Source organism: Triticum urartu, chromosome 1A (assembly GCF_056163025.1).
Source record: "Triticum urartu cultivar PI428250 chromosome 1A, HENAU_Tu73, whole genome shotgun sequence".
In the NCBI taxonomy this organism is placed as follows: Eukaryota; Viridiplantae; Streptophyta; class Magnoliopsida; order Poales; family Poaceae; genus Triticum; species Triticum urartu.
Window position 1 is genome coordinate 526,699,057 of NC_141873.1, and position 21,743 is coordinate 526,720,799.

At 43.7% G+C, this 21,743-nt stretch overlaps 1 protein-coding gene across 1 annotated transcript; it reads right to left on the reverse strand.

Annotated features, from left to right (window-relative positions):
• Nucleotides 1-12,590: 12,590 nt before the first annotated feature.
• LOC125531235 (ABC transporter A family member 2) lies at nucleotides 12,591-18,662 on the reverse strand. The gene is made up of 16 exons (XM_087528582.1): nucleotides 18,168-18,662; nucleotides 16,655-16,886; nucleotides 16,302-16,471; nucleotides 16,000-16,185; nucleotides 15,718-15,813; nucleotides 15,430-15,630; nucleotides 15,186-15,342; nucleotides 14,868-15,094; nucleotides 14,663-14,780; nucleotides 14,491-14,567; nucleotides 14,318-14,407; nucleotides 14,087-14,230; nucleotides 13,689-14,003; nucleotides 13,517-13,597; nucleotides 13,265-13,441; nucleotides 12,591-13,098 (listed from the first exon to the last, which is right to left on the reverse strand). The coding sequence occupies exons 1-16, from the start codon at nucleotides 18,534-18,536 to the stop codon at nucleotides 12,844-12,846; spliced, it is 2,895 nt and encodes a 964-aa protein (XP_087384708.1). The 5' UTR covers nucleotides 18,537-18,662; the 3' UTR covers nucleotides 12,591-12,843.
• Between the last annotated feature and the right edge of the window lie 3,081 nt (nucleotides 18,663-21,743).

Sequence of the window (21,743 nt, forward strand, 5' to 3'; positions counted from 1 at the left end):
TGTCTTCCTTTTAAAATCCATCTGCACCCAACAGCCTTACGACCATCAAGTAGTTCTTTCAAAGTATATACTTTGTTTTATACATGGATCCACTCTCGGATTTTATGGCCTCGAACCATTCATCGGAATCCGGGCCCACCATTGCTTCTCCATAGCTCGTAGGTTCATTATTGTCTAGCAACATGACTTCCAAGACAGGATTACGTACCACTCTGATGTAGTACACATCCTTGTCGACCTATGAGGTTTGGTAGTGACTTGATCCGAAGTTTCATGATCACTATCATAAGCTTCCACTTCAATTGGTGTAGGTGCCACAGGAACAACTTTCTGTGCCCTGCTACACACTAGTTGAAGTGACGGTTCAATATCCTCATCAAGTCTCCACCATCCTCCCACTCAATTCTTTCGAGAGAAACTTTTCCTCGAGAAAGGACCCGTTTCTAGAAACAATCAATTTTGCTTCCGGATCTGAAATAGGAGGTATACCCAACTGTTTTGGGTATTATATGAAGATGCATTCATCCGCTTTGGATTCGAGCTTATCAGCCTGAAACCTTTTCATATAAGCATCGCAGCCCCAAACTTTTAAGAAACGACAGCTTAGGTTTCTCTAAACCATAGTTCGCAGGATGTCGTCTCAACAAAATTGTGTGGTGCCCTATTTAAAGTGAGTGCGGTCGTCCCTAATGCCTAACCCATAAACGATAGTGGAAATTCGATAAGAGACATCATGGTATGCACCATATCCAATAGGGTGCAGTTGTGATGTTCGGACACACCATCACACTATGGTGGTCCAGGCGGTATTAGTTGTGAAACAATTTCCACAATGTCTTAATTGTGTGGCAAACTCGTAACTCAGATATTCATCTCTATGATCATATCATAGACATTTTATCATCTTGTCACGACGATCTTCAACTTCACTCTGAAATTACTTAAACCTTTCAATAATTCAGACTTGTGTTTCATCAAGTAAATATACTCAGTATCTACTCAAATCATCTGTGAAGTAAGAACATAATGATATCCACTGCGTGCCTCCGCACTCATTGGACTGCACACATCAAAATGTATTACTTCCAACAAGTTGCTTTCTTGTTCCATCTTACTGAAAACGAGGCATTTCAGTCATCTTGCCCATGTGGTATGCTTTGCATGTCTCAAGTGATTCAAAATCAAGTGAGTCCAAATGATCCATCTGTATGGAGTTTCTTCATGCATATCTACCAATAGACATGGTTCGCATGTCTCAATATTTTCAAAAACGAGTGAGTCGAAAGATCCATCAACATGGAGCTTCTTCATGCGTTTTATACCAACATGACTCAAATGGCAGTGCCACAAGTGTTGGGGAACGCAGTAATTTCAAAAAATTTCCTACGCACACGCAAGATCATGGTGATGCATAGCAACGAGAGGGGAGAGTGTTGTCTACGTACCCACGCAGACCGACTGCGGAAGCGTTGACGCAACATAGAGGAAGTAGTCGTACGTCTTCCCGATCCGACCGATCCAAGCACCGTTACTCCGGCACCTCCGAGTTCTTAGCACACGTACAGCTCGATGACGATCCCCGGGCTCCGATCCAGCAAAGCGTCGGGGAGGAGTTCCGTCAGCACGATGGCGCGGTGACGATCTTGATGTTCTACTGTCGCAGGGCTTCGCCTAAGCACCGCTGCAATATGACCGAGGTGGAATATGGTGGCAGGGGGCACCGCACACGGCTAAGGAACGATCTCAAGGATCAACTTGTGTGTCTAGGGGTGTCCCCTGCCTCTGTATATAAAGGAGCCAAGGGAAGGGGGCCGGCCGGCCAAGGAGGGCGCGCCAAGGGAGTCCTACTCCCTCTGGGAGTAGGATTCCCCCCCAATCCTAGTTGGAATAGGACTCCTTGAGGGGGGGAAAGAGAGAGAGGGGGGCCGGCCACCTCTCCTAGTCCTAATAGGACTAGGGAAGGGGGAGGCGCGCGGCCACCTTGGGCTGCCCCTTTCTCCTTTCCACTAAAGCCCACTAAGGCCCATATAGCTCCCGGGGGGGTTCCGGTAACCTCCCGGTACTCCGGTAAAATCTCGATTTCACCCGGAACACTTCCGATATCCAAACATAGGCTTCCAATATATCAATCTTTATGTCTCGACCATTTCGAGACTCCTCGTCATGTCCGTGATCACATCCGGGACTCCGAACTAACTTCAGTACATCAAAATGCATAAACTCATAATAACTGTCATCGTAACGTTAAGCGTGCGGACCCTACGGTTCGAGAACAATGTAGACATGACCGAGACACGTCTCCGGTCAATAACCAATAGCGGGACCTGGATGCCCATATTGGCTCCTACATATTCTATGAAGATCTTTATCGGTCAGACCGCATAACAACATACGTTGTTCCCTTTGTCATCGGTATGTTACTTGCCCAAGATTCGATCGTCGGTATCCAATACCTAGTTCAATCTCGTTACCGGCAAGTCTCTTTACTCGTTCCGTAATACATCATCTCACAACTAACATATTAGTTGTAATGCTTGCAAGGCTTATGTGATGTGCATTACCGAGAGGGCCCAGAGATACCTCTCCGACAATCGGAGTGACAAATCCTAATCTCGAAATACGCCAACCCAACATCTACCTTTGGAGACACCTGTAGAGCTCCTTTATAATCACCCAGTTACGTTGTGACGTTTGGTAGCACACAAAGCGTTCCTCCGGTAAACGGGAGTTGCATAATCTCATAGTCATAGGAACATGTATAAGTCATGAAGAAAGCAATAGCAACATACTAAACGATCGGGTCCTAAGCTAATGAAATGGGTCATGTCAATCAGATCATTCAACTAATGATGTGACCTCGTTAATCAAATAACAACACCTTGTTCATGGTTAGGAAACATAACCATCTTTGATTAACGAGCTAGTCAAGTAGAGGCATACTAGTGACACTAAGTTTGTCTATGTATTCACACATGTATTATGTTTCCGGTTAATACAATTCTAGCATGAATAATAAACATTTATCATGATATAAGGAAATAAATAATAACTTTATTATTGCCTCTAGGGCATATTTCCTTCAACAAGTATGTGGTACTATCATTACTATCTTATATCTTTTGGCATGAACATGTGTATCACTACGATCGAGATTCAATAAACCATTCATTTTAGGTGCAAGATCATTGAAGGTATTATTCAAATAAACAGAGTAACCATTATTCTCTTTAAATGAATAACCGTATTGCGATAAACATAATCCAATCATGTCTATGCTCAACACAAACACCAAATAACAATTATTTAGGTTTAACACCAATCTCGATGGTAGAGGGAGCATGCGATGCTTGATCACATCAACCTTGGAAATACTTCCAACACATATCGTCATCTCACCTTCAGCTAGTCTCCGTTTATTCCGTAGCCTTTTATTTCGAGTTACTAACACTTAGCAACCAAACCGGTATTTTAATACCCTGGTGCTACTAGGAGTACTAGTAAAGTACACATTAATATAATGTATTTCCAAAATACTTCTGTCGACCTTGCCAGCCTTCTCATCTACCAAGTATCTAGGGTAGTTCATCTTCAGTGACCGTTCCCTCATTACAGAAGCACTTGGTCTCAGGTTTGGTTCAACCTTGGGTTTCTTCACTAGAGCAACAACTGATTTGCCGTCTCATGAAGTATCCATTCTTTCCCTTGCCCTTCTTGAAACTAGTGGTTTAACCATCAACAATTGATGCTCCTACTTGATTTCTACTTTCGCGGTGTCAAACATCGCGAGTTGCTCAAGGATCATCATGTCTATCCCTGATATGTTATAGTTCATCACGAAGCTCCAATAGCTTGGTGGCAGTGACTATGGAGAATCATCACTATTTCATCTGGAAGATTAACTCCCACTCGATTCAAGCGATTGTAGTACTCAGACAATCTGAGCACATGCTCAACGATTGAGCTTTTCTCCCTTAGTTTGCAGGCTTAAGAAACTTGTCAGAGGTCTCATACCTCTTGACGTGGGCACTAGTCTGAAATCCCAATTTCAGTCTTTGGAATATCTCATATGTTCTGCGACATTTCAAAAACTTCTTTGGTGCCACAATTCTAAACCGTTAGTATTACGCACTGAACTATCACGTACTCATCAAAACGTGTATGTCAGATGTTTCCCAACATCTACAGACGACGCTTGAGGTTCAACACACTGAGCGGTGCATTAAGGACATAGCCCTTCTGTGCAGCAACGAGGTCAATCCTCAGTTCACGGACCCAATCCGCATAATTGCTACTGTCAACTCTCAACTAAATTTTCTCTAGGAACATCTCTAAAACAGTAGAACCAAAGCATGAGCTACGACATAATTTGCAAAGACCTTTTGACTACGTTCATGATAATTAAGTTCATCTAATCAAATTATTCAATGAACTCCCACTTCGATAGACATCCCTCTAGTCATCTAAGTGATACATGATCCGAGTCAACTAGGACGTGTCCGATCATCACGTGAGACGGACTAGTCATCATCGGTGAACATCTTCATGTTGATCGTATCCACTATACGACTCATGTTTGACCTTTCGGTCTTCCGTGTTCCGAGGCCATGTCTGTACATGCTAGGCTCGTCAAGTCAACCTAAGTGTTTTGCATGTGTAAATCTGGCTTACACCCATTGTATGCGAACGTTAGAATCTATCACACCCAATCATCACGTGGTGCTTCGAAACAACGAACCTTCGCAACGGTGCACAGTTAGGGGGAACACTTTTCTTGAAATTTCAGCGAGGGATCATCTTATTTATGCTACCGTCGTTCTAAGCAAATAAGATGTAAACATGACAAACATCACATGCAAATCATAAAGTGACATGGTATGGCCAATAGCATCTTGTGCCTTTTGATCTCCATCTTCGAGGCGCAGCATGATCACCTTCATCACCGGCATGACACCATGATCTCCATCATCATGATCTCCATCATCGTGTCTTCATGAAGTTGCCTCGCCAACTATTACTTCTACTACTATGGCTAACGGTTAGCAATAAAGTAAAGTAATTACATGGCGTTTTCATTGACACGCATGTCATAAATAAATTAAGACAACTCCTATGGCTCCTGTCGGTTGTCATACTCATCGACATGCAAGTCGTGATTCCTATTACAAGAACATGGTCAATCTCATACATCACATATATCATTCATCACATCCTTTTGGCCATATCACATCACATAGCATACCCTGCAAAAACAAGTTAGACGTCCTCTAATTGTTGTTGCATGTTTTACGTGACTGCTATGAGTTTCTAGCAAGAACGTTTCTTACCTACGCAAAACCACAACGGTGATATGCCAATTGCTATTTACCCTTCATAAGGACCCTTTTCATCGAATTCGATCCGACTAAAGTGGGAGAGACAGACACCCGCCAGCCACCTTATGCATCAAGTGCATGTCAGTCGGTGGAACCAGTCTCACGTAAGCGTACGTGTAAGGTCGGTCCGGGCCGCTTCATCCCACAATGCCGCCGGATCAAGATAAGACTAGTAACGGTAAGCAAATTGAACAAATCATCGCCCACAACTGCTTTGTGTTCTACTCGTGCATAGAATCTACGCATAGACCTAGCTCATGATGCCACTGTAGGGAACGTAGCAATAATTCAAAATTTTCCTACGTGTCACCAAGATCAATCTAGGATATACTAGCAACGAGAGAGAGGGAGTGCATCTTCATACCCTTGAAGACCGCTAAGCGGAAGCGTTCAAGAGAACGGGGTTGATGGAGTCATACTCGTCGTGATCCAAATCACCGATGATCCTAGCGCCGAACGGACGGCACCTCCACGTTCAACACACGTACGGAACGGAGAGACGTCTCCTCCTTCTTGATCCAGCAAGCGGAGAGGAGAGGTTGATGGAGATCCAGCAGCACGACGGCGTGGTGGTGGAAGCAGCGGGATCTCGGCAGGGCTTCGCCAAGCACCAACGAGAGGGAGAGGGAGGCGCCAGGGACTTGGGTACGGCTGCCCTCCCTCCCTCCCCCCCCCCCACTATATATAGGGCCCCTAGGGGGGCGCCGGCCCTAGGAGATCCAATCTCCAAGGGGGGCGGCGGCCAAGGGGGGGACTTGCCCCCCAAGTCAGGTGGTGCGCCCCCCACCCCTAGGGTTTCCAACCCTAGGCGCAGGGGGAGGCCCATGGGGGGCGCACCAGCCCACCAGGGGCTGGTTCCCCTCCCACTTCAGCCCATGGGGCCCTTCGGGATAGGTGGCCCCACCCGGTGGATTCCCGGGACCCTTCCGGTCGTCCCGGTACAACACCGATTACCCCCGAAACTTTTCCGATGGCCGAAACTGGACTTCCTATATATATAAATCTTCACCTCCGGACCATTCCGGAACTCCTCGTGACGTCCGGGATCTCATCCGGGACTCCGAACAACTTTCGGGTTACCGCATACTAATATCTCTACAACCCTAGCGTCACCGAACCTTAAGTGTGTAGACCCTACGGGTTCGGGAGACACGCAGACATGACCGAGACGACTCTCCGGTCAATAACCAACAGCGGGATCTGGATACCCATGTTGTCTCCCACATGTTCCATGATGATCTCATCGGATGAACCACGATGTCGAGGATTCAATCAATCCCGTATACAATTCCCTTTGTCAATCGGTACGATACTTGCCCGAGATTCGATCGTCGGTATCCCGATACCTCGTTCAATCTCCTTACCGGCAAGTCTCTTTACTCGTTCCGTAACACATCATCCCGTGATCAACTCCTTGGTCACATTGTGCACATTATGATGATTTCCTACCGAGTGGGCCCAGAGATACCTCTCCGTTACACGGAGTGACAAATCTCAGTCTCGATTCGTGCCAACCCAACAGACACTTTCGGAGATACCCGTAGTGCACCTTTATAGCCACCCAGTTATGTTGTGACGTTTGGTACACCCAAAGCATTCCTACGGTATCCGGGAGTTGCACAATCTCATGGTCTAAGGAAATGATACTTGACATTAGAAAAGCGTTAGCATACGAACTACACGATCTTGTGCTAGGCTTAGGATTGGGTCTTGTTCATCACATCATTCTCCTAATGATGTGATCCGTTATCAACGACATCCAATGTCCATGGTCAGGAAACCGTAACCATCTATTGATCAACGAGCTAGTCAACTAGAGGCTTACTAGGGACATGGTGTTGTCTATGTATCCACACATGTATCTGAGTTTTCTATCAATACAATTCTAGCATGGATAATAAACGATTATCATGAACAAGGAAATATAATAATAACTAATTTATTATTGCCTCTAGGGCATATTTCCAACACACTTTTGGGTCACCAATTAGAGCAATCACAATACTTAATCGTCATTTCATTCCACCACTATAGCTACCTGCTCTGACATTAGCTGCCTGCCCGAGCTTCACTTGGGCTAGCGAATGTTCTGCTACCAGGATTGGATGAATAGAGAATGATTGATATGCTAAACCATGGAGAGTGTTGGGGAGTACTTGTCGATAGGTTCTTGAGAAACATACCGACTTGATTATTGATGGTGGCAACCCCTTGATGTTGGCAAACAACTCCATGTGCCCCTTAGCCATCAATGTGTCCCACATGATGTCAAACTTCAAACCAAACATACTTATCTTCCATTAAAATTCAAGGGCACATGCATGATGATATGTGAATTTTTAAAAAGACCTAACCTGCGGACAGATTCCAATCATTACGAATATTAGACATACCCGCAGTGCTTCGAATAGAATGACCATAAATCAATGCTGTCAAATGTTCAAAGTGGCTTGTTAGCATATTCACAGTTAATGAGAACATATTGCCCACTATAGCTTCAAGGAATGACACTAACCATCGCCGCCGGTAATTGATGTGATTACAGTCAGGCAACTGATTGTAGTTGTTTTACCAACTCCATTTGGCCCAAGTAGACAAAATAGCTGGTCCTTCTCAAGGTTCACTCGTAAGCCCTTGTGAGATTTTATTAGGTGCTTAATATCATAGGAAGCAAAGCTTGCTTACTTTTGTGCTAGAAGATCTTTAAGAGGTGTGGCACAAGAGGCCTATACGTGGACGCAAAGGGGGCAGCAGTAATTTTTGAATAAATTGCCAAAGCTAGGACTTGAACTCAAGACCTTAGACTCCGATACCATGTTAAGATGCATGCACTAGACAACACAGTCAAAAGTTCAAACTGATGGGCCTCTTGAGCCATACTTCTGAGTCTGTTCACGTGTTTACTTTCCGCGTCACACGTGAGAGGGGGTGTTGAAGTGAATATGTGGATTGCCTAGCCCTTTCCATCAATTCGGACTTTTGGTAGCGTTGGCTAGTGCATGAAGCTTAACAGGTATCATGTTAATTATGGAAAGTATCATTCTTTGGACAGGAGCACCACGTTAATTATCTCTACTATTAAAGGGGAGTTTGCGATCGTGGTGGTACGTCCTGGTTTTGTTTGGTTTCATATGTTTGTTGGTTTCATGTTAATTATGAAAAGTATCATTCTTTGAACCGGAGGATCACGTTAATTATGAAAAGTATCATCAAGTGTTGGACGCGAGGATCAGTAGAATATGCCCCCGTTGCAAACTTGCAATGCATAGGCAATCAACTACTTAACTTAGTGCTGAACAATGAGCAATTCTGATAAATTTGAGAAAATGATGATAGCTACCGCTAATGATCATCTACAACATGGCATCGGCTACAAGGCTCCAGAACACGAAACTGGACTGTAGATGGAACCTTCGGCTTGATGTAAGTTTGGACAGCCACAAGTGCTTTATGGGCTTCAAGAATAATTTTCCTTGGCATACTCAAGCATTTGCCGATTTTGTTGACAGAACAATCAGGCAAGGCAAGCCCTTCCCGTGTGTCCAATACAAGCCACTCAAGCGACGTTGCGGTCTGAACAATATGGCACGTCAGCTCGATCAAGCTCTTCGTGGACGAGAAGCCGTGGATCCTCACATTCTTGAGCTTGTCATGGTTGTGTCCAGGAATCTCCCTTGGCTCCGAGGGATCGGTGGAAGCCGAGACATGCTCCATGTGTAGTTGCCATACCTAAAGATGAAATAATTAGCTTTGATTAGCAGGACCGCCTTGGTCAATATTATATGTTTTGAGTATGAGCTGTAACTTACTTCCAAAATGAAGGTTTCCAAGGAAGGGGAAGCGTCCAAGAAAGATGTCAAAGAGAGATAGCCATAGCTTAGGGAAAATGTTTCTCTTGTGAGAACGATATTCAAATACTTGAGATGGAGAAATTTGTTGGATATTGGTGTGTCAACCATCTACATAAACTTTGTATGATTAGTAATGTTTCAAGGTTAACTTTTGTGACAGTATATGATTATATTCGCATGCGTATGACTAGTATATAGTCACTTGCAGTTTTAGAGCATACCTCCTTGGGTGAGAATATGACAAGGGATTGAAGGTTTGGCACGCTAGATGCAAGCTTCGCGTGAGTATAACCAATAACGCCAGGACAACCCAATGAACCCATGCATACACTCTTCATTTGCGATGATGCTAGAAGTGACAATTGTACCAGGGAATGACTTTGAAGTGTAAAATGGGTGAGATTTGGAGCTCTGCTCTCCATGGCTCGCAGCTTCTCGCAAAATAACACCTCTAGGCAGTTGAGCCTCAAAAGAAGGCAAGGTACCATCAAGTACCTTATGTTATCACAATGCCCGAGTTGCAACCGCTCCAAAGCAAAAGAACTAGGAAAGAAGGGAACCTAACTCATCCCCTGTACTCGGAACAGATTTAATACTGCCAGGCTTCTCAAGCAACCAAGGCCAATTGTGGGACCAAAGGTACAATAAGAAAGGCGAAGGCATCGAATCGACGCTGCATTCCCATGCGATAGTAGTAAGCATGGGAATTCGTACTTGTTATTTACTGGAGATAAATAAAGAATGAGTTCCTCAAGTACTGGTGTAATTCCCTTTTGAAGCCATTTGTCAAGATAACAACGGTCTTTGTCATTGTAATTTGGAGCTCCTGGAAGCTCGAGTGTCTTGATGCCAATGCCTGAGTGGTTTTCAAGAATATGGTCAACTTTGGTAGTAAAAGCTGTTGCTGTTTCAGCATTTTGATGCACATGTCCATCCAAACCAAATGTTGTTTCAGCATTTTGATGCACACGTCCATCCAAACCCAATGTTTCTTCACTGAAAGTGAGGTTGGGAAAGCATCCCCAGGAGAATTTGAAGGCACGAGACACGCAAGCAGCTCGGGCGGCATCTCGGATTGGCATTAGGGAATGTATATGACACCAGATGTCCTACACGCACAAACAGGGAGAAAAGTGTAACGTTAGAACTATGAAGGCATACAGTTAGTTGTACTGGGAAAAGAACAACGATATATCTGTATTGGGCAACAACATTTCACCCTAGGTGCTCTATGCATGATTGACAGTGTACATTTGTGGCGGGTATATTGAGCGATTTAATTGCAAAAGCAAGAAGCCTAGTAAATCCGAAGGTAAATTGAACTTTAGTGGTACATGCAATATATCTGCTATGGTAATACCTTAATCCTCACACATTGGAAGGAGTTAATGAAATACCTCCGGAAGGTGTGGCCGTGAAAATTCATCTGCTCCACCGCCGTGAGAAGTTTCATCCTTTTCGCAGGTCATGCTATTTATGTCAGCCCGTAAAACAACCGATCCATCTGCAACATAATCTTGCTGGCAGGACGAGTACTTTCTTTTACCCGGCGAAGCAACCGATCCGTCAGCAACCAGATCTTGTTGGCATGCCGAGCCTTTTCTTTTGTTTCGCGAAGCAGTCGATCCATCTGTAGCACACCATGAGCGGTAATGAATAATTAGAACAGACAGTAATGGAAAACGAGTGACCGTAGACTCCAATTTTGTTTCAGTTTAAGTTCAACTTCACTGCAGGAACACTGACAGCTTGTTTCAGTTTTGTAAACAAGTTTAGGAACACTGACGAAACAAAACGGCAATTTTGTTCAAAATAAACTTCTGAATATCGCGGGATCGTTCGTTGCGTCAGAAGCTCCTCGCAGTCTGACTGAGAACTCCAGATATATACACCGGCAGTCGATGGCTTGCTACGAGAGCGGTGGCGGGAAAAAAACAAGGTTCGAGTGAGCTGGGGTTCTCACCACGGGCTGGCTCTTGCTCTTGCTCTTGGTGTGTGGCCATGAGCCGCTCCGACTCCGGGAGCACCATGACACGCCGACGCGTCAAGGATCGACGACACCCGTGACCGCGAGGCGTCCAGCGCGCTCTCCCGATTGCCAAACCTCAGTTTTCGTTTCGAGAATCCAGTCCCGATTCCCCCTTTTCAAGCCACAACAGACGAAGCGAAGCCCGAGGCGGAGATGGCGTCCGCGCCGCCCGGACTATGCCGTGGGCTTTTTTTCTGTGTGTGTGTGTGTGAAATATGCTGTCGGCTTTTCGGCCCCTTGGGTTTTTGCGCCTCTCCTTCTGTGCCGCTCAGCATTGTAATTGTGAAATCTTTTTTTCCTTTGTGGTTTTTATCAGTGCTCACAGTTTGCAGCGTTTTTCTTGCTTTTCTCATGTTTTATTCAATCTTTTTCTTTTTCCTTTCCTTTTTTTCTTTCTTACTGGTTTTCTACGTTTCCTTTTTATTCTTTTTGCTCTTTAAACATATGTCTACATTTTTTTTGTGTGCACATTGTACATTTTTCGTACACATCAGAAACATTTTTATACATGTTTACGATGTTTCAAATAATTAGGTACATTTAAAAAAATGATGTATATTTTTTCGTACATGTTGTACATTTTAACAAATTTAATATTTTTAAATACATGATTAATATTTTCTTAAATACATGTTAAAACAGTTTTCAAATACACATTGTGAAGCATTTTTTGAATCACACGAAACAACTTTAAAACTATGCGAATATTTTTTACATTGTATAAAAAATTGAAGGTCAACAACATATTTTTGAAAATGTAAAATACATTTTTAAATGGTCGGAAATTTAATTTTGAATTACACAAACATTGTATAACATTTTAAAAATCACATAAATTTTTTAAAAGCCTGTATATTTTTTTAAATATCATGGATATTTTTTTAATACTATCAACATGTTTTTTGCGAAAATACTATCAACATTTTTTAAATAATACTTGTTAATATTTCCCAAATACGCAGTGAATATTTTTTGAATTTAAGTAAATTAATTTTTAGGAATATGTGTATATAATATTTCGAATATAAAAAATAAAAAAAAGTACAAAAAATATGTACGTCAAGTTGGGCTGGCTAATTTAAGGCATCCTTAAGCTGAAGGCATCATTCGTCTAGCACAAAGCAAGACATATCCCCGCCCGATCGAAACCGTGCAAGAAAGGTATGGATGTGCCATTGACTGGTTGGTTTTTTATTGTCTCAAAAAAAATTAACTGGTTGGTTTTTTTTTGGTATTAACTGGTTGGTTCCTTGATGTTTTTCTGGTGAAGGTTGGGAGGCTATCAGATGACCAGATTACAGTCCACTCTTGAGAAAAGTGACCATTGATACAATCCCGAAGCAACAAATCAACTCGCTGTAACATAATATACTTTTCAACCAACCCTACAATATGTGTCATCACACTTGCCACAAGACAAAAACGACATCATCTTCCATCTATTAATTACCAAGCCCTTAATTAACCACGGCAAACAGGATACCACAATGCTCTAGTACAAACATAATGTACATTACCAGCCTTTCTATACTTACAACCACCCCTGAGATAGTTCACACGAAAATCGATCGACCTCCTGCGTTCAAGCTCATCATCTTGCTGTGGGGACCTGGTTTTCGTCAATGACGTACCCTACAGGGCCTCCGCGGCCGACCGACGCCCTGCGCGAAAGTGAAGGAGGCCTTGTCAGCTCCACATTTGCCGGCACAGGGGTTTCATCAGAGTGGCCAGAGACGCAGAGCGTTCCGCTGTCATCCTGGTCCCAGAACACCTCCACCATGACTCCTCTCGGATGCTCCTCCGTCTCGGTTCCAGGAATGCCCACGAAACGCGCCCCCTTGGGTATCTGCATTCACAAAGTTGGTGAATTCAGAGAGATGTTCACAATGGGCTGAATAAAGACTAGAGGTATCTCCACCATATGATACTGGATGTCAGCTATATGCATCTCAGACAAGTTATCTTTCATGTTTGCAGGTGCAGTTATGTTCCTAGGATTAGTGAGGGCAAACCTGAATTGATGCTCCGGATGACAGGTTAAGAGTCACTAGTGTCCCCTCGGCGGTAGAGCTCTCCAGCTCGGCTTGCTTTGCAATGTTCAGGAAGACTTCTTCAAGTGTCGTGAGACCGAGTTGAATGTCTGATATCCCAAATTCCCTTTCTCTGTCTTGGAGTTCCCCAAAGAACCTCTGTTGGTAAAAAGTACTCTTGTGTCATAAATTCAGTTAATGATGTGTGACATAATTTGGGTGTCAAGGTATTACCGTCAGAAGTGGTTCTTTCTCATGGGGGATGACAAACGTTAAGAATGTCCTGCTTTCCTCTTTCGGGTCCACATCAAGCCTCTGTTTCAGAAACATTTTTTGCGGTTTAACATTTCCGCATAATAAGAGAAAAGAATCTGAATGACATTTAGTTTAAGGATGAGACACATACTTCCTTGAAGAACGATTTGACAGATTCTATGTTAGGATTAACTGCGGCCTCTGCATCACCGTTGATGTTAGGGCTCTGTGTGTGACCATTTCCTGAGAAATTCACATTAGCGATGTACCCAGTTCCAAATTTCGACTTCAGCCTTATTGAAGTGCCGATACACCGCAATCTCCCCTTTGCCATGATAGCGATTCTGTCACTTAAGATGTCAGCTTCCTCCATTGAATGTGTGGTCAATACAATGGCTCTTCCCTTCTTTGCCTCCTCGATGATGTCCCAGACATGCCTCCTTGTTATTGGATCCATGCCAGTTGTCTGTGTAGGATATAAATGGTTAGATTAACATGTTGCATTTTATGTGTAGCAAGTGAACCGATGAAAATCTGACAGGTCTCTACCGGCTCATCAAGAAACACCAATTTTGGGTCACCAATTAGAGCAATCGCAACACTTAACCGCCGTTTCATTCCACCACTGTAGCTACCTGCTCTAACATTAGCTGCCTGGCTGAGCTTCACTTGGGCTAGTGACTGTTCTGCTACCTGCATTGGATGAACAGAGAAAGATTAATATGCAAAACAATGGAGAGTGTTGGGGAGTAGTTGTCTATAGGTTCTTAAGAAACATACCGACTTGATTGTTGATGATGGCAACCCCTTGATGCTGGCAAACAACTCCATGTGCTCCTTAGCCGTCAATGCATCCCATAGGATGTCAAACTGCAAAGCAAACATATTTATCTTCCATTAAAACTGGACAGCGCCTGCATGATAATATGTGAATGAATGTTCAAAAGACCAACCTGCGGACAGACTCCAATCATTCTGCGAATATTAGACATACCCGCAGAGCTTCGAACGGAATGACCATAAATCAAAGCTGTCACATGTTCAAAGTGGCTTGTTAGCATATTCATAGTTACTGATAACATATCATATCACCAACCATTGCTGCAGGGAAGGAATGACACTGACCATCGCCGCCGGTAATTGGTGTGATACCAGTCAGACAACTGATTGTAGTTGTTTTACCAGCTCCATTTGGGCCAAGAAGACAAAATAGCTGGTCCTTCTCAAGGTTAACCCATAAGCCCTGGTGAGATTTATTAGGTGGTTAATATCATAGGAACCAAAGCTTGCTTGCTTTTAGTACTAGACTAGAAGATCACTGAGAGCTCACTTTGACAGAATGGAATGGCTTAGTTGTTTTGCACTTGCAGCAACCCATATTAAAACTTCCTGGATAGGTTTTCCGCAAGCCGCGTATTTGAACCGCAACACCAGGATCTACCTCATTGCCTGCAGCTTGTTCTTTTACTAGATTTTCCTCGGTAAGAACATCCTCATCAGTAGGGCTAGCATCATCAGCCGGCCGGTTCGAACCAAAACAGCTACAAAGGCCTCCCTCTGGAGTGGATCAATCAGATTAATGAGTATCGTTACATAATACAGCTAAAAACATGGTGAAGAACTACTGCACACTTAAATAAACTCTGACCTCGCATCTTGCCTCCTTTCCCTGTCCAGTATGAAGGCGTCAGAAAGTAAAACACTGACTTTCTAACACCATTGACATTTGGAATTATGTTGTCGAAGTAGATCGCCAGGATAAACCACAAGAAAAATGTGGAGATGAGCCATATGTAGATGTCATCCTGACAGATGTTTGCAAACAATCAGGGATTTAAGTTGCATAAGCACTAAAAGTAAATACCTGCTAATGAGCAAAGTTTTGTACATACTACTGTAATGACGCAGTCCGTCTCAAAGGATTGGCACGTTTTACGCTGGTTCCAGCTAATACCTTTGTCTTCTGGAGTTGCTGTTGCCTTACCTAGAATATTGAGGGCTTGGGCAAAAACATTAGGAGGAAAGAAGGACCATATTGTCCGGTAGTACGCCTCATAGGTATTTGAATATGGGAACCCGAAGGTTGTAACAAGCTGCACAAGCAAGTAACCAAGGGGTTTGCTTATTTTCTGACAACTTGAAATACTGTATCTGTAAGATGATGATTAAGCAAGCATTACCTGTGTCAAGAATCCAATGATGAATATTGCAAATCCAACAGTAGTAGCTGATGCTGCTTTTGCTACAAATGTGGATATCATGAAAGCAAAACCAAGCTGCAGAAATTATCATGAAGAAGACTGTTAAGGAAAAAAGAAAAAAAACATTTGTCTGCAGATTCTGATAGAAATTCAGAAAATTAATAAACAAAATTCATTCATGGAAGCATGATATTTATCTATATTTAACACTCCAAATAGAGACAAGCAAAACAAGCATACCGATCAGTATATATAGCTTACCATGTTCAGTTGGAAGAGGAAGAATAGGATGAATAAGATTCCAAAGCTATTGTTCAGGAAGAAGTCAAACTGGAACATCATCCCAAAGAGCACCGTGAAAAGTGCTGAGAGTAATGTAAGCAAGGCCTCCCAGGTAAGCCATGATAACCAATAAGCCGATTCATAGAGACCCATGATAGACATAGCCTGTGAATGGTACCAAACTTAATAGTGATGCCAAGCATGAAGCCATAAAAACCTCGACAAAAAAAAAAGATACACAAATCGTAGCATGCAGATGGAGAGACGGAAAAAGCTTGAACCTGACGAAGTTTAAGTTCTTTCTCTGTAACCAAGGCACTGATTTGGAAAACAAATCCAAACATTGCAATGGCAAGGAAGAAAGTTGGCCCTGCTTGGGCAATTGTAGAGAAGGTTTCAGTTGCTGGGTGAGCAAATTCCTTGAATCCCACAGTCCAGCTAAAATTTGGATCTGTCAATCATGAAATTTACTGTTATTCCCAAGTACTACTATAAAATGGAAGCAACACTTATTTATGCTGCATACATATAATCTGAAAATTGTTGCCAAAGGATATGAAAAGTGTGGTACTACATACTAATTTGTACGCGTGAAACAAAAGCATTCCTTAAAATACCACAGAAGCAGCAATACCTCTAAGAATCAGCCTTGCCATTTCTCTCTCAGCTGCAACTTGAAGCGGTATCTGGAACTTGAAGGTGGGGTCCTCATATGTTCCTCTTCGAGCTACTGGAGTGGAGTTTGTCTGAATACCATACGACATCTGGTTGGCATTTATATCTTGAAAATGCAAAGCGCCAGGGCAGCGCATCGGGTTTGCAAATAGCCAAGCATCGACTTCATCTGGAGTGCTAAAACCTAAGACCTGAGAAACTCACCATGAAACAATTTAGGTAGCATGTACTGTCGCATATCGAGTAATAAACAATTCAAGGGTGACCTGCAAAGTTGTTTGAGTAACCCTGAAGAAACTCAAGAACTTTAACTAGTCCACATGCTATAGGTTGCAGTTTATCACAAAATTCAAATTTATTCAACTGACAGTAAACTATTAGTTAAAATTTATTTTATCCCGAATACCATCCTTAATTTATTCAAGTTGTGTATGAAAAATAATGAAAAGCTTCAGCAGCTGAATTGAAGTATACTACTGTATTTCAGACCACAGTACAGAGGAAAACAGGGCCTGTACATTAGTTGATTTGACCATTACATTCAATTAACAAGAGGTTGTGGTTGCATTTAAAAATGTTTGCAAAGAAAACATATTATTTTTGAAAAATAAACCAACACCACTCTTTGATATCATCGTCTCTTCTGTGCTAAAGCAAGCATATTTTCAGTTAGATTCAAATCTACATTCACACCGTCTTCGTTTCCAAGGAAAGACATTGTGTACTCAGATAAATAAATTAAACTGTGGCACGAAAATGACATCAAAGTCATCTAAGACAAGCCAGAACTGAATTTGGCTGTTCCAGGTAGACCTGCATGCATCCAAGTAGAAACAAAATAGGCTCTTTTCCCCCAACATTTTCTTAGGAAAAATCGCAAAATTCTGGCATCCAAAGTGGGTGCCCACCGTTTGGTTGGAGTGCGGTGGTAAGCCAAATGGAAGCAAACCACATAGCGACATTGTCAACATCAAACCCAAATGATGATCTAAGTTCAACATCAAATCAGCGAATCTCCTCAAAAAGGCTTGAAGGATATATATATAAATTAAAAAATTGACGTCGCACATAAGCCGGTCCTCCACCAAAATCAAGTTTTCACCCAATAAGAAAGTTAAAATCTGTCTGTACCGAGCAGTAAAAAAACTGAAAACCTTCAGACCTGGGACCAAACCACAATGCTACTACATGAGTCCAAACAGTTCAGTCTGACGACCTCATGGAGCGGTTAAAATCAACTCAGTTCCTCAAAATAATTCAGGCAGTTTTCTCTCGACAAGAACGCACGGAGAATTTCGACCCCCCTCACCGAAAAAACCCCCAAATCGTCACGCTAAACGTGCGAGCAACCAACTCCGCGGCACGAAGACCGGCCGAACGCACGCCGCGAAATTAATCCACCACGAATAATTGCGCGCAGAGTCAAACCGATGACTGGAAAAACAAAAAAACAGAGGAATCAAATCTCTGACCTTCTCGGCGGGGATCGTCCGGCCGGGGTTGTTCCTGCGGATGGCGTCGACGAGCGCCGAGACGCGGGCGCTGCCGCCGCCGCTCCAGAGGAAGTCGTAGCAGGGGGTCTTGACGAAGAACTTGTCCTCGCAGGGCGGGATGGGCGGCGCGACGAGCGCCTTGGGGTCGCGCACGTTCTGGTAGGCGGTGGTGTAGGAGAAGCGGGAGCGGACGGCGCGGTCGATGCAGAAGATGAGGAAGATGAAGAGGAGGGAGGAGAGCAGCTGCAGCGCCGACGAGCGCCGGTGGCGCCAGGCGAGCGCCGCGTTCTTGCGGAGCAGGGAGCGGTACTGCTGCCACGCCAGCGCCGGCCCGCTCAGGAGCTCCATCGGGGGTGGAGGTGGGGGTGGACTGGGGCCGGAGGAGTTCGAGTTCCCTGGGTCTCCGAGAATGGTTTGGGTATTTATTAGGGGGGCGACTGAAAACGGCCGGAAAACTGGAGGAGAGGCAGCCGCGCCGGACTGTCCTCCTGTCCTAGCTGTGTTCCTCAGTTTTTAACACCGGCCACCGTAGAGGACGGGGCGTCGACCTGTTAGCTGGGTAGCTGAGGTTGCTGCCAGCTCATCCGAGTTCGAGTCTTGGCACAGATACATGGTGTTTATGAAGTTTTTTCTGTAAAGAAAAGCCAATGAGGGTTGGTCCTTGGGTTGGTCTCATTTTTTTAACACCAGCCACCGTGGTGAGTATCGCACACAAGATATGCAGGAAATTAGTGTACTCCCTCCGTTTCTTTTTTACTCTGTATGTATGAGATTTGTGTTAAGTCAAACTTTGCAAATTTATATTTAAAATATCAACATTTACAATACTAGATAATGTAATATGAAACTGAATTCCATATTGAATCTAGTAATAGTAATTCGGTATTGTGAATGTTGATACTTTGATCTATAAGTTTGGTCAAATACTTCCTTCGTTCCATAGTAAGTGTTGTAATTCTAAACTAAGCTTGAACTAACCTTAGTTTAAAACTGCGACGTTTATTTTGGATCGGGGAGAGCACAATTTATACAGTCCTCTCGTTTCTATTTACTCTGTATTAGTTCCGATATAACTCAAAGTTTATAGAGTTTGATCAAGTTTACAGAACATATTATACCCTTTCACAATAACGAATGCCCCCATCTGTATCAAAATATAAGACCTTCTTTTGACACTACCGTAGTGTCAAACATATATGATGTGAAAATATATTCTATGATCATTGTAACGGTATTGATTTGATATCGTGGATGTTAACATTTATTTTATATACTTCATCAACGTTTGACTTGAGACAAAGATAATATGCAAAGTAAATAATCCGCCCCAAAATATAAGGTGTGTTATTTTTTTAAGTCAAATATGTGCATGTTTGACCAAGTTTTGAGTACAATACCAAACTTTTATCACTAGATCCACCATGAAAAGTATTTTCATATTTTATTTATTGTGTATTGTAGATGCTTATATTTTATTCTAAAATCTTGGTCAAACATGCATAAGTTTGACTTGCGGCAAAACTGACGCACCTTATATTTTGGAACGAATGGAGTACTATTGGTTGTTATTTAAGATAATCTCATTTAGTTACTATTATGGATACTCCATTGTTGCGGGTATAAATTGGATTCTGGGGATTCATGAAGATATCTCTCACAATAAATACATACTATCCTACCAAGGCATGCATCATTAAATTAGTACTCCATGTATTACTCTTTGCATTCCTTAATGTAGTGTATATGTTTTTAAGATAAATTTTGTAAATTTGATCCGACAAGTTGGGAGTTGAGTCGCCGGTGTTGGAGGTGGATGATCTAGATGCGATGTCTAGATTAGATCTACTGAAGAGCTATTCTACGCTTCTAGCAATTCTGGAGTGAGCATAATTGGTTTGATGCCAACATTTGGCATTGCCAACATTCGGCAAAATCATAAGTTGCCAAAAGTTGGCAACTTTTTGTGAGATTGACAAGAAAATTTGGTAGCCAACCAATCGCTAGCCAGCATTTGGCATTTGCCAAATATTGGCATGCCAACTTTTGGCACCAAACCAATTATGCTCTTCCCTTCCCTTCTCTTGTTTGGTCGGGACCCTTATATAGGGCTCTTGGTCGGGTCCAGACCCTTATATAGTGCTCTTGGTTGGGGCCATCGTCCTCTGTCTCGATCTTCTTGGCATACAAGCATTAGACGTCTCTGTGTCTAGTAACTGCATGCGTTCTTTAAAGGAAACTAGGGGTGTCACCTTTGAGGAATTGGTCATCCAGGCACGACCCTCCCATACCGTGCACAAGCGGGAACATACGACCCACAATATAACATCTGATGCATAGGTAAGTGTTGAACCCACTCCCCCTCGATAAGCCCCCCCCCCCAACCCAATCAGTATGTGTAATGAGACCACGGGTGAGTTGCCAAGTCCTTCGCGTTGTCTTGTCATCGACAGGTGACTTGTTCCATGTTTACCCGGCCTTAGTCTAACACATTGTCTTTGTTAGACTGCTCGTCTGCCTCGCATTCCACCGTCACGTGGCTTCTTCCCTAAGAGACGTGAATTACGGGTGGTGCGCCTTTTGCCGCCTCGATCTGCCCTGCGCTTTTATCACTCATCGTTTTAGCTTTTGAGGATGTGTGGGGATGAGGCTTTATATTCTTCTTCTTTTATCCATCAGGAGATTATCACCCTGCCCCACCTTATTTAGATGCCATAGACAAGAAAAAAAACCTCATGGGTCCTAAGAAAATTGTTTTGAGGGGAAAATCTATCCTCCAAGAGAAAGGGAAGACTCCAATGGGGCACCCCTTGGTTGTTGAACAAAGAAAAACTCTACCAAAGTCGCCATATCGGCTCGATCGGCGTAATAACCGCCAATATGGTGTTTTGACCTAAGAGGTCACTTTAGCAGAGTTGACATCCGGACCGAGTCGCCATAATTTATGGAGGGCACTCCATATCGAGCCTACAAGCCTCCATATTTTGGAGACCGAGGGCGCTAGTTTGGAGGGCATTCCATCCGCCAACCGCTTGCGCCGGAAGGAATGTTTCAGGTCCCTCCTTAGGCTCCCGCGCCGGTCATCTCCTCTCCTTCCCCTTCTCTCTACTTCATGCCCACCAAAATTAGCACCTCGCTGCCCGGCAACCCAGAATCGGCACCCAATTGCCAGAATCGATACCCCACCATCGGAACGAGATCCTCTGACTTAGATCGATCTACTGCCGAGGGAAGTAGTACGCGTTGCGCCGTCCGTTGGCGATCTGACGACTCGCTGTGAGGTGCGCTCTTTCCTTCTCTCTCGTTCGTGTCCACACGAACACAAGCAGCCCATCCGGCCCAACAGGACGGCACCCATCGATTCATCGCCTCAGCTCTCGTCTCGTTAAAAAAAGGAACTCTCGCCTCGCCTTAGGGTTCGCCGGCGGGGAGGAGCAGCTCCGGGAGGACGGGACGCCGCCTAGCCGTGGAGGCGGCAGACAGCCGCCGCTTCGTCCAGGTGTCAGGCCGCCTAGCAGTGGAGGCAGCGGAGCCAGCAGCTGCCTCGTCCAGGGCGCG